This window comes from Myxine glutinosa, chromosome 4 (genome assembly GCF_964187855.1).
Source record: "Myxine glutinosa chromosome 4, kmMyxGlut1.1, whole genome shotgun sequence".
Lineage (NCBI taxonomy): Eukaryota > Metazoa > Chordata > Myxini > Myxiniformes > Myxinidae > Myxine > Myxine glutinosa.
In genome coordinates, this window is record NC_136264.1 from 165172084 (window position 1) to 165186377 (window position 14294).

The 14294-nt window shown below is 42.0% G+C and overlaps 1 protein-coding gene across 4 annotated transcripts in view; it reads right to left on the reverse strand.

The window, feature by feature from the left end:
* Window positions 1-1724: 1724 nt before the first annotated feature.
* LOC137425479 (serine/threonine-protein kinase DCLK1) overlaps window positions 1725-14294 on the reverse strand; it is a 204061-nt gene continuing 191491 nt past the window's right edge. For 3 of the 4 annotated variants that reach the window (XM_068113969.2, XM_068113968.2, XM_068113967.2), the window contains exon 19: window positions 1725-2848. In XM_068113969.2, the coding sequence (XP_067970070.1) occupies window positions 2672-2848 (177 nt within the window). In that variant the 3' untranslated portion in view covers window positions 1725-2671. Of the gene's footprint in view, window positions 2849-3908; window positions 3929-14294 lie in introns of all 4 variants that reach the window. The other variant, XM_068113971.2, reaches the window with a different exon arrangement.

Consider the following 14294-nt stretch of genomic DNA (forward strand, 5'->3'; position numbering starts at 1 on the left):
TATCGGGTCACTGAATCAGTTCACCAATCAAAATCTCGAAGCAGATAGCTTTTGAGGTCAAAGGTCAAGGTCACAAAATGGTCAATTCCCATCTGACTTGTAATTTGAGCAGGGTTTGCATATTGGGTCAATGAAGCCGATTCCTTTGGAGGTCAAAAGGTCATGGTCGCCTAAAATCGTCAATTTCTTAAATGTTTTCGTTGTTTGTCATGTTTAGCATATAAAGAAGTCCGAATAAAAAGGGGACGCGGACACGCTTTGCATTTTCAGATAATTTTTAGAGGTCTTGTTGTTGTTGTTGTTGTTGTTGACATCAGTGCACAACTGCCAGAGTATATCCACATGCTGCGAGCAAATTCCCAATGTCGAAGCGCAACGACCTTCACTGCTTTATCCCCTTTCCCCACCCCTCTTTCCCCGCCCACCAGATAAGGAGAACAGCTTTGTGTTTGTGGATACATTCAATAAACATAGAGGCCCTCACTACTGTACACGGGGGAAAAAAACATTTACACCAATGACGCCATGAATACAAGAAGTACGTTCAATCGCCGTCAGTAATATTCCGATGTGCGACAACATGAAAGGTCTGAATTGGAAACTCGTGGTCGGTAAGACTACAGGTTGTATCACATCATATTCAAGGCCAAGGATCAGGTAAATGGAACGAGGGAAATTGGGTAGCAATGACAAGTGGGCGGGGCAGCAGGAATCGCGGGGAGGGGCTTGCGGGTTGCGGGGGAGGAGCGAGGAGGAGGTGGGAGGAGTGCAACAACGACCAGTTCAAACAATCTACATAATACGTCGGAATAAATGATTTGAGCAAAACCAAACACATTTATTAAATAAAAATAGCAGTAAAAAAAAAACAACATTGATTATTTTATTGAAAGTTTCGTACCGTTTCAAATCAACTTTTGATCCGCTTAATGGAAGTCGGATATCCAAGTGTGTACAGGTGTATAACAATGTGGAATTTCAAGGTGCAGATCCGAGCGCGTTGCCCGTCGTGATCAGTTATTATTAATCGAGATATTTCACGGATGCGTAAGCGGTGCTTGATGGAAGAAAACTCGTGTCCCAAAATACCGGGTCTATAGAGACATTGCTTCGGACAAAGTGCGATTCGAACCTGCTCCTGGTTGTCCCACATACCTATTTGTACGTACAGAGCATAAATACGTGTGTTCGAGTGTTGCAGGTGATACACACAAACCACGTGGGTGCGAATCGCCGACATGCGTTGTCATGGTGATGAAACCCACAAACAAAACGGGAGATCGATCGATTACAACGGTAATTAGAGATAGCCGTCGATAAATAAATAAATAAACAAACAATCCATACGCGGCAGGTACTTCGTTTACCCCAAACAATGTCCACTTTTGTTGCTGGTTTTGCATCGATTTATTGACACGAGCGAACGACTCGTACATGTCGATTAGAACTTGTGCAGATGAAAGTGTCTTTAGAACCGGAACATCTTTAAACACCTTCCTCTAGGGTCGATGCTGTAATCACGGTGTTTGTGGGTGAACTCGACACCGATTTATGGGCGAGACGTCTGGAATGCAAAATTAAATAACACGGTGAACATTGCGGGGATTCTCTGGGGTCTTGGGGACCGATTTAATACACTGGGAGGCCATATGCCAGTGGGCGACCGGACGACACACACACACACACACACACACACACACACACACACACACACACACAACATACACACACACGCACACTCACACACAAACATACGCGCACACACACGCACACACGCGCGCACGCACACACACACAAACATACGCGTACACACACGCACACTCACACACAAACACACGCACGCACACACAAACATACGCGTACACACACGCACGCACACACACAAACACACGCACGCACAAACATACGCACACGCACACACACACACACACACACACACACACACACACACACACACACACACACACACACACACACACACACACACACAGGGAAGTGCGCAGCTTGAAAACCCCCAGACAGCTCGCAGACCTAATAATTAGATCAGTTCGCATTAAAACCCAAACCTTCTGATGTAAATTCCCCACAAGTGTAAATAGATCATCACTTGAATCTCAACCTCAGTAGTTAAATAAGTTGTAAATGTTCAACTTCAATGCAGCTGATAATTTGAGTCGATGGAAAATGGCTCACGGAGCAAAACATTCGTGTTTAACCAAATTATAAAAACTTGCTGCCAAGAGGGGGCGATCGAGACAAGTGTAGGCCTTATTAACCCTTTGTCTTCAACATCATTAATATATTCAGTTGTGTTATGATTGGTGTGATAGAATCAGACAGCAACTGACACATAAATACCCCAAAAACGTTTCCTCTCCCCCAACCCCCAACCCCCAACTTTCGACATCATTCAATAAATCAGACACAAAAAGTACAGTCAATGATGGTAAAGGTAATATTCCAAAGCAAAGCATAAAACACCATCAAATGATGAACAAAACCACAGTGTGCGTATGTATGCCATCCAAGGGTAGCTCCAGGTACCATTCGATGAAAAGGATTATCTTCCGGTGTCCACCGCATGCCTAGTCCTTTGGAGCATTGAGCATCCGCTTGAATTTGAGCCATGCGTGTTCGATCCCACCTGGCCGTGGGACAGACTGATGTCCATTTAGAACGGGGACGAAGGAGAAGGGAGCTGCTCAGAGGAGCCTGGGGAGTAATTTCCAGATTCAGATGTGGTTTGCTCCTCACTTGCGGTCGACAGCCGATTGGAACCACCAACCGCCCCCTCATCGTGCCGACGTGCCCTTCTCAAGATTCCCGTCTCCTTGTCCAGCGCTGTGGTCTGTGGACGAAATGAGCGACCAAGGGCAGGTGGCACAGAGGTGCGATGGAGAGTGGTTTGGAGAGCAGACACGATGCGTTTAAATGGGATGGTCGGTGAAGAAAGGGCAGGTGCCAGGAGAGGAGGACATGGGAGAGGGAAAAACATGGATGCGTGTGGGATTAAAAAATGCAAGATGAAAAGGGAGGAAGGAGCAAAAAAAATTCTCAAATCGAGGCATTTATGATGTGGAGAAGTTTATATTGAACAGAATAGTTTGGAAATAGCCAGATATTCAGGAAAACCCAAACATTATTGTCGGATATTCGGTTTCCCACATCAGATATTCATGGAAGCAGATCAGATGTTGAAGGTAGAAAAAAAAAGAAAAGGCATGAGGAAAATGGAAGGAAGGAAGGAAGAAAGGAGGGAGGGAGGAAAGGGTCGTTAAATAACCTCATGCAGGTACTGCACTCTAGTTCAGCAGCAAACATTCCGGGAAAGGGAGTCCCGCAAATAGAGTACATCAGAGAAGCCTGGTGTTGGCTTAGCGGTTAGGGTGCCGGCTTGGGATCCTAGGATCCTGGGTTCGAATCCCGGTCGATCGCTGAATTAACACCAGAGAGGTTGAGTCAGCCTGTCATCCCTCTGAGGTCGGCAAATTGGGTACCAGTTCACTGGTAATTCCATGTGTGTCGCAAGAGGTGACTAACAGGGTTGGGGGCAGGAAGAGCATCCGGCAGTAAAACATGGCTTCAAAAAGGGGACCATGGTGCCCAAAAAAGGCCAACCCCTGCTCTGTGGGGAAAATGGCCTCTAAAGGTGGTTCAGAGAAGCTGGTTTAGTGGATCCATTCGGTCAAAACAGCATCGGATATTTGGACCCAATGAGACGCCATTAACGAATTGATTATAAGAACCAAAGGGAAATGTTTCTTCACCCTCAAGGAGTACTGACTCGGCAAAGTGAAGATGTAGCTTTTGCGTTAACGTTCCCTCCCTTTCCCGTACGTTGGCCGTACATTTGCTACACTGACAGAGCACGAGAGGCTGGGGCAAGTCAAACGTAGAGTGGTACGTACCATTGCTCGGGTTCAGGAAGCTAAAGAGGAAAGAAGGCAAACCGTGCAGAGAAGCGAGGGTGCCACAGGGGTGTAAGGCATCAAGGTGTCGGGGATTGGGACAGGGATAGGCACAGACATGAAAACCATCACCCATCATGGCCTGCCCCAGTATTCAATCCTGATGAATAAAAAAAGGCCTTCAAACAAACTTGAGGCCTATATAAGAAGGGCTGTACTATGCTGGGGCAGAATGTATTATGGCAAAAGCAAAATGGCAGCAAACGTTTTGGCTTTTCTGAATGCAACTGAGGGCAGAGCTTATTGTGACCGCCAAGCATGATCAGGTGAGGGCAACTATTCCACGAATGCCTGTCCGTGTTCATGATGCATGATTACCAACACATGTTTCCGGGCTTTTGGATTCTTGCTCGATATGTTTTTGAATACTTAAGCCAATCCAATTAAAATCTCAGAACTGCTGTCATCGTTAGGCTAGAATTCACTTCCAATACAAAACGTTCATTTATAAATCCCAAAAAACTACCTTTGCAGCACCAACGCTCTGTAAAGAGTACAGTACAGCTCATCATCATCCTCATCAAATATGTATTCACTACTTGATCACTAACTGACATTTTTACAAGCAGGTTAAGCGGGTCAGCCATCCCCCCGACCCCCAAATCTCCCTCTTCACCTCTCCCTTTCCTTCCCCTCTCCACCTCTAAAAGCTGTCTAACCTGGGTTCGACAAATATTACAAAATGATAATATTACTGAGCTTTTCTCCATCTAAATCAAAATAGGCAAAATCCTCCACAACATAAATCAACATCTACACACCACCTCCAAACTCTTGTCCACAAACATTCCAACCCTCCCTCAAAAACTTACAAGACAAACCCCAACTCATACTTGCTGGTGACTTCAATGCCAAAGACCCTTCCTGGCTCTCCTCCCAAATAACAGATATGAGAGGCTCCGCAGTTTTGGACCTATCAGATGAGCTGGTTATTACAAACAATCACAACTCTCCTACAACACATCCCAAAGGCAGTGGCGTCACTTGGGTTGGTGTCACCCAGTGCGGTAACTCATGGTGTCACCCCCCCCCCCCCCACCCCCAGCCCCCTCAGTCAGGTTCACTATGTTAACATAATGTCGTTCAAAATTTTGGGAGATCAGCAAACCTGTACATTTTTGGAATCATCAGAGCATGGAGAATCCGAAAATCAATGTTGTCATTTGCACAGACACAGATTTTGGATTTTCAAAATGGCCGCCATAAAATACATATTTTGCGCTATCTCGGCTTCTCGTCAACCTAGAAACTTAATTAAATATGCTAATCCTATGTTTTCTGGGTCAGCGAATCCAATAAAGGCCTCAATAAAGTGCTCAGGATTTATAGAAAAGCAACAAACAAAGGTAATTGAAAACCATTGTCTTTATATTTGTGATAAATTTGTACACATCTGATGTACTCTAAATAATAAAATGGACTACAAAATGTAAATGTTTCATGATATTTGTTATATTATATCAACTTTAACTATCAATATTGTTGAAATGAAGATCAAATAGCTGTATGTTGAAATATGTTGAAAAAGTCAAAACTTTACATGGGGTGTACTTACTTTTTCACGTGACTGTATATTCCATTGTATAATTTAAATGAACATAAATGCAAATTTCGCATGTGGAAAAAGTAAGTACACCCCTACATTTATCACTAATTCAAATACCTAAAATTAGAATCAGGTGCACCAGCTCAGGTGTAAATGATTAGAACATCGTTAGAGAGGATCTTGGAGGAACCTGTCTTATTTAAACCTCAAACTTTTAGTTTGGTTTGCTCTTTGTTGTAGAAGTGTGCGGCGTCACCATGCCAAGATCAAAAGAGCTATCTGAGGCCTCCAGAAAGAAGGTTATACATGCCTACGAGTCTGGGAAGGCATTTAAAAAGATCTCCAAACAATTTGAAATCGATCATTCGACTGTCCGGAAGATCACCTACAAGTGGAGAAGATTCCAAACAACTGCCAACTTGTTCAGGCCAGGCCGCCCCAGCAAGTTCAGCCCGAGAGCAGACGGCAAGATGCTGAAAGAAGTCTCTAAGAACCCAAAAATGTCATCAGGGGACCTACAGGTAGCTCTTGCCACTGTTGATGTCAAAGTGCACGAGTCCACCATTAGAAAGAGGCTGCACAAATTTGATCTACATGGGAGGTGTGCCAGGAGGAAACCTTTGCTGTCCAGAAAGAACATCAGGGCAAGACTAAAGTTTGCCAATGAACACCTTGGCAAAGACCAGCACTTCTGGAACAATGTGCTTTGGACAGATGAGTCAAAGGTAGAGCTATTTGGCCACAGTACCAGAAGACATGTTTGGCGAAAACCAAAGACAGCATTTGACCACAAGAACCTGATACCAACGGTAAAGCATGGTGGTGGAAATATTATGGTTTGGGGCAGCTTTGTTGCATCAGGGCCTAGGCAGCTCACCATCATAGAATCCACTATGAATTCTTCATTGTACCAGAGGCTGCTTGAAGATAATGTGAGGCCATCTGTCGGAAAGTTGAAGCTCAACCGAAGTTGGACCTTGCAACATGACAATGACCCTAAACATACAGGTAAATCCACCAAGGAATGGCTGAAAAGAAAGAAATGGAGGGTTCTGGAATGGCCAAGTCAAAGCCCGGATCTAAATCCCATCGAGATGTTATGGGGGCGTTTGAAACGAGCTGTGCATGCAAGAAACCCCTCAAATATCGCACAGCTGAAAGAATTCTGCATGGAGGAGTGGGCAAAAATTTCTCCCAGTCGATGTCAGAGACTGGTAGACAGTTATAAGAAATGCCTACTTGAGGTTGTTTCTGCCAAAGGGGGCAATACCACCTATTAGAGTCAAGGGTGTACTTACTTTTTCCACATGCGAAATTTGCATTTATGTTCATTTAAATTATACAATGGACTCCAAAATGTAAATGTTTCATGATATTTGTTATATTATATCACCGTTAACTATCAATATTGTTGAAATGAAGATCAAATAGCTGTATGTTGAAATATGTTGAAAAAGTCAAAACTTTACATGGGGTGTACTTACGTTTTCACATGACTGTATATATATAATTTAAGAAACAGGAAGTAAATTCCTGCATGGGGCTAGTGTGAAAAAATTCTGACTCAACCCGGGACTCGAACCCAGGAACTCATCACTTACGCGGTAACAGCCCACTGAGCTATTGAGTCTCTGGGATATGCCCAGATATATATATATATATATATATATATATATATATATATATATATATATATATATATATATATATATATATATATATATATATATATATATATATATATATATATATATATAATATATATATATATATATATAGTTATATATATATATATCTGTGCAGCATCTGTCTTGTCCTGTGTTGTCACTGAACTACTCCCTCAAACTTTTGTGATATCGTACCAAACTTCTGGTATGCACATATCTCTCCCATCGGTATGTCATCAGGGTGTTTTTTTTTTGAAAAAAATTCCAAATTTTTTTGGGGGAATGTTTTCGGGAATTTTTTTTTTTTTCAACTTCAGTTGTTTATAAAATGTGATATCACGTATATTACAAATACATTTGTGCAAAATAATTGTTTGAATTATGATTGGTTTAAACCATGACAAAACGGCAACTCGGGTACAGTCATTTATCTATACTAGGGCATGCCCGTACTATATATAAGCTAGGACGTGCCCGTACGTGGGTGCCCGTTCCTTGCCAAAAAAAAAAAAAAAAAAAATTTGTGTAGGGGTGTGTGTGTGTAAACATCCTAGGGCGTGCCCGTACGTGGGTGCAAAAAAACATGCGTGCAAACAACAACAACAAAAAAAAACTTTGAAACCACGTGGCAGTAACGACCACAGAACCCCCCCCCCCCTCTATTTACATGAATGGTTTGGTCCATTCGCAACGACCACAGAACCCCCCCCTCTATTTACATGCAATGGTTTGGTCCATTCGCAACGCCAAAGCGAACGGCGAACGGCTAAATCGCCATAGCTCGGTAAGTACTTGTCCGATTAATATGAAACCTTGAAAAGGCACATCCTCGGGTCCCCAGCAATATACCTGGCAAGTTTAAAGTATATCGGACCCGTGGTTGTCGAGAAACAGCGGTCACAGACAAACATACAAACACACATACACACATACACACATACACACATACACACAGAGATTAATGGAATTATAGATAGATATCTACACATCTGGGCAGTGTCTGTGTTGTCACTTAACGACTCCCTCAAACTTTTGTTTCCGTGGTTGTGAAGTGTTTTTAATAGCATGGTGGTGGTTTTGAATCACATGGTGGTGAGGTGTTTTGAATTATGTGGTGGTGAGGTGTTTTGAATTATGTGGTGGTGAGGTGTTTTTGAATTATGTGGTGGTGAGGTGTTTTGAATTACTTGGTGGTGAGGTGTAATCGTCTCAAACTTCCAGTCTGCACCTACCCCTCCCCTATGTATGTGCTGAGGGGTTCTTTCTTGAAAAAAAAACATTCAACCTAAATCTTCAACCTAAATTGCCGATAAAAATGTAATATCACAAACACAACAAATACATTTGTGCAAAATAATTGTTTGTATTATGATTGGTGTAAATCATGACAACACAGCAACTCAGGTGCAGTCATTAGCCTCAGCTAAAATAAGCCCGTTCCTCAGCAACGACGCGTGGTGAGGCAAGCGCAGTGAGCCGAGCCAAGCTAGTGTGTGTATATATACTAGGGCATGCCCGTACTATATCTATATCTAAAATTATATCCCCCCCCTCTATTTACATGAAATGGTTTGGTCCAAAGCGAACGGCTTGCGAGTACGGTGACAATCCCCCCCCTCTATTTACATGAAATGGTTTGGTCCAAAGCGAACGGCTTGCGGAGTTTGGTAAAGAAATCGCCATAGCGTGCACAAACGCGCAGGAAAGCGAAAGAATCGCAAATTAGTTTTAATTAGTTTTAAAACATAGTTTAACGCCAACATAGTTTGCCAACGTGAAATAAATGAATACGCTCTCAAATGTGCCGTCCGAGGCAGAGTCTGTTCGGCACGTTCGGCACACGTGATAGCTCGCTGCTCTCTGATTGGTTGAATCGTTTTTTGGACATAGCTCGGTAACTACTTGTCCGATTAATATGAAACCTTGAAAAGGCACATCCTCGGGTCCCCAGCAATATACCTGGCAAGTTTAAAGTATATCGGACCCGTGGTTGTCGAGAAACAGCGGTCACAGACAAACAAACAAACACACACACAGACACACACACACACACACACACACACACACACACACACACACACACACAGACAGAGATTGCTGGAATTATAGATAGATATGTGTGTGTGTGTGTGTGTGTGTGTGTGTGTGTGTGTGTGTGTGTGTGGTAAGCATATGTATTGGAACATATTAACTTAAAGTAAATTAAAGTAGTATAATGGTTAGTATTTGTTTGCATATTCCTTGCATGCAATAACTTCATCGAGCTTGTGACCCATTGACGTCACCAAACTTGGTATCTTCCTTGAGATGCTTTGCCATGCATTTGCTCCAGCCATTTTTAGTTTTTTTGTTTTGTTTTGATTTTCTTGTATACATAATCAAGGCTTGTGTAATAGCTAACACATTACACACAAGAACAGGCACAGACCCATAAAATATACAATAAATAAAGGAAGCGGGAGACAAGAGGGGGAGAGAGAGGAAAGCATACAAGCACAACAACAGAAGAGAACAGGGATGTCGATAGATCTGTGGAAGAGAGAGAGGGCCGGTTGGAGAGGGGTTGGGTAGGCGGGAGGAAAGGTGTACACGGTATAAAACAAATTGACACAACTAGGAATTTCAGGAAAGAAGTTTGAGATTGAAAGAGGTAGATTTTGGGTGTTTTAATGGGGGTAGAAATGATCAAGGTTTTGGATGGGGGAAGATGGCGGTGAACAGCTGTTTTAAAGACCTGGAGGGAGGAGTGGGTTGAAAAGAGTGTGGGAGTTTGTTCCAGAGGCGGGAGAAAAGAGGAATGAAAGAGTGAAGGTGAGCAGAGAGTCTTGATGTTGGTGGTTTCACCAGAAAAGGGTTGCTGGCAGATCTTGTGCATCCTGCAGGAAAATGTAGGGGACAGAGCACAGACAGAGCAGGGGGAGCGAGGCCGGAGAGGAGTCGGTAGAAGACAGAAAGACCACCAACCTGCCTGTGGTGAGGGAGTGAAAGGCCCTCAGAATCAGCTTCATCACGGGAGATTCCAATGATTCTGAAAGCTATGGTTTCAACAGCGTGAAGCTGAGCTAGGTATGAGGCAGGTGCACCAGCCCAGAGGGGAGAGCAGTATTTGATTGTTGAGGGTTGTTGATTGTTTTGGGGGGTTTATGACCTTAGTCTCCTCTTCAAAGAGTGGAATACATGCTCCATTGGATTTAAATCAGGAGATTGACTTTGCCTGTCTGAAATCTTCCACTTTTACCCTGGTGAACTCCTTGGTTGCGTTGGCAGTGTGTCTGTGATCATTGTCTTGCTGCATGGTGAAGTGCTGCCCAATGAGTTTGGAAGCATTTTCTTGTACATATGCAGACAAAATTTTTCTGTCCACTTCTGAATTCATTTTGCTGCTTCCATCATTAGTTACATCATCAATAAAGATGAGTGAGCCAGTTCCAGAGGCAGCCATGCAAGCTCAAGCCATAAAACTACCTCCACCATCCTTTACAGATGCAGTTCCTTCATTTCTCCACAATTTTGCCTTTCCATCACTTTGGTAAAGGATTATCTTGGTATCATCCATCCATAAAACTTTGTACCAGAACTCTTCTGGCTCATCTCTGTACTTATTGGCAAATTTTTGTCTGGCCTTTCTATTTTTGGTGCTGATGAGAGGTTTACATCTTGCAGTGTAGCCTTTGTAATTCTGATGTCGAGCTGTTCTACAAATGGTAGATTTTTATACATTCATCCCTGCACTCTGGAGATTGTTGGTAATATCACTCACAGTTGTTTTAGGGTTTATCCTCACAACTCTGATGATTTTTCTGTCATCAACTGCAGTTGTTTTCCTGGGCCGACTTGGCCGTTCTCTATTGCAAAGTACACTAGTAGTTTCTTTCATTTTCAAGATATTCCATATTGTTGTACTTGCTATCGCCATTTTTCTACTCTGGTACTAATTGAATTATTCTGTTATTTCAGCTTCTAAATTGCTTGCTTTTCTTTCATAGACAGTTCCCTGATCTTCATGTTGGTTCATGCCTACTCATTCCAAATGCAGACCTCGAAGGAAAAAGTAAAGGCTAAAACTAAGACTCGACATTCACAACTCTTTCAAGTGTGAACAATTAATCAATGCAACAAGAAACTTTTGAGCAACCAGAAACTCCTGTGAGTCGTTTGTTCCAATACTTATGCTTACGTAAAATGAGGGGACTGAACATAAAAGTGTTGTTGTTCTACAATAGTAAAACATATATGCAAAGAAATACCAAGAAATAAAAGCTGACTTCTGCACTCTTGCTTCATTTTCATCTTTTGATCTCAAATCCAAACTTATGGCGTATATAGCAAAAATAACAATTTTGACTTCACTATTGCAATACATATGGAGGGCACTATAGCTCTCCATTATGAAGAATCACTTTAAAATTAAACTAGAATGGCACTCTTCGACGTCACAACGTTGACTGATATGCCTCTGCCCACATTATTACATCATTATACATACTTGTACCAAGTTTGATTTAAATCCATTCAACTCGTCTCAAGAATCACATTTTTACTTGAGATGACATCTGACCTTTGACCTCTTGACCCAAAATCGAATCACTTCATCCTTACATCATTATATATATCTGTAACAAGTTTGGCTTAGATACATTCAGCCGTTCTTAAGTTATCACGGTAACAAAATGTTTTTTCTTAACATGACCTCTGACCTTTGGCCGCTTCACCCTAAAATCGAATCAGTTCATATTTGCATCATAATTTATACATACACCAAGTTTGGTGAAAATCCCATCACTGGTTGACAAGTTAGCTCGGTAACAGAATTTTTTAGTGAACGAGACCTCTGCCCTTTGACCTCTTTACCCCAAAATATAATCGGCTAATCTTAACATCATTCTACATACTTGTACCAAGTTTGACTTTGATCCCTTCAGCCGTTCTTAAGTCATAACGTCGACTGATATGCCTCTGCCCGCATTTTTAAATCATTATACATACGTGTACCAAATTTGATTTCAACCCTTTCAGCAGATCTCAAGAATCACATTTTTACCTGACATGACCTCTGACCTATGACCTTCAATCAGTTCATCTTTACATTATAATATATACTTGTACTAAGTTTGGTCAAAATCTCATCACTGGTTCAACAAGTAGGCTCAATAACATAAATTTTACCCAAACAAGACCTCTGACCTTCGACCTCTTGACCCCATAATCTAATCCGTTCATCTTTGCATCATTACACATACATACCAAGTTTGACTTAGATCCCGTTAACCGTTCTTAAGTTATTGTGGTCACGAAAACCTCTCGGACGTACAGACGCACCATCGGACAGCCGGACAGACAACCCGAAAACAATACCTCCGGTGACTTTGTCAGGAACATAAAAACTTATTGGAGAGCAATAATAACTAATACTAGAAACATCCACTTCCTACGAGGTAATACTCTCTCCCTCTGGCAGGGGTCAGTGAAGCACTTGGGGCATTCCAAACCAACTCAACCAGAGTCGTTCCTCTTCGATTTCGCTAGAAAACTTCACCTGGGGCTTTTCATGTCTGCCGAATTCAAAAATGTTATTCATCCTTAAAAAAACAAGTACAAAAAGTTTTAATTAAAACAAAAGCCGCGTCGATGTTACACAATGCCTAGATGCAGCTGTGCCTATAACGTCGATGTTATAGGCACAGGACATTCCTATTGACTCGATTACTTGATGTTATTTTTGTGCAAAGTGAAAATATATCTCGGCAATTTCCCGTGTGTGGCGACGAATTTTTAATATATCTCGGCATTTTCCCATCTGTTATTTCAGGCGGTGTATGACTGACCATGCCGCCATTTAAAAAATATATATCTCGGCAATTTCCCGTGTGTGGCGACACGTGAACGAAGCTATGCTCCTCTCTCCACATTATTGTGACGACGTATAAATTAAATATTTCATCGTGACGATTGTCATCAAATGGACGAATTTTTAATATATCTCGGCATTTTCCCATCTGTTATTTCGGGCGGTGTATGACTGACCATGCCGCGATTTAAACAAAATATATATATCTCTGCATTTTCCCGTCTGTTATTTTGGGCGGTGTATGACTGAGCATGCCGCGATTTAAAAAAAAAATATCTCAATGGACTTGAAGTTACAGGCCTTTGAGAATTCATTTCGTTCTATAAAGGGCAACTTTCATCGGATTTTCTTCCCGTTTTTTTTTCAACCGAGTCTAAAACTATGTTAGCGACTGTGAAAAATGAAATGATATATCGAATTTGATTTGAAATAAAACTGTGTGAGAGAGGAAGACACCACGGGCCTACAAAACAGGCCTCAAAGCTATGCGAGTTAATAAAATGGTGGATATTTGTTTATATGAAGCCTCTCCCACAATGGGTGGAGCTATGGTTCCCAGAATGGGTGGAGCTTTGAGGTTTTGTCTTCTCTGCAAGAACAAGAACAAGAAGAACAACAACAACAACAGCAGAGGGCACTATATTAGCAGCGTCTGCGACGCGGCTAAAAATCTCCCCTTTCACCTGTGACATGGTCTGACAACTTGCCAAAAGTGAGTTGGTTCCCGAAGTTTTTTTTTTTTCTCGAAAGCCCTTTTCATTACGAGTCAAATGAGATGCTACACACAATGGTAGCATCTAAATTACGAGGGTGATGTCTCTGGTCAATGACACTTTTCACTTTAGGTTGACCTTTGTCAGGTCTCACAGATCACAAAGGGGAAATAAATAAATAAAAAAGAATGACTAGCATTTTAAAACTCAGCATGCCCAAAAAACCCCACGTGATTTTTTTTTCGAGCAAAATCTGAGGGTTGGATAACGAAATGCCCTTTTTCAGGTCGAGTTGGCTGGAATGACTCACTTGCACTCAACTCATTCTGTCCAGTGGTTTAAAAGTGCACGAAAGTCACACACGTACACACACACAGGTATGATTCACACATCCAAAAATAGCCTCCACCCTCCCACTAAAATCTATCCAACCATGATGGTACAATTCCAAGCAATAAAGAGCAAGTGAACAAACTAATCAATTATTATGCAGTCGTAAGTCAGAGACCAATGTTCTCAATAAACAGAAAAATCACAAAAACCTTGAAGAAA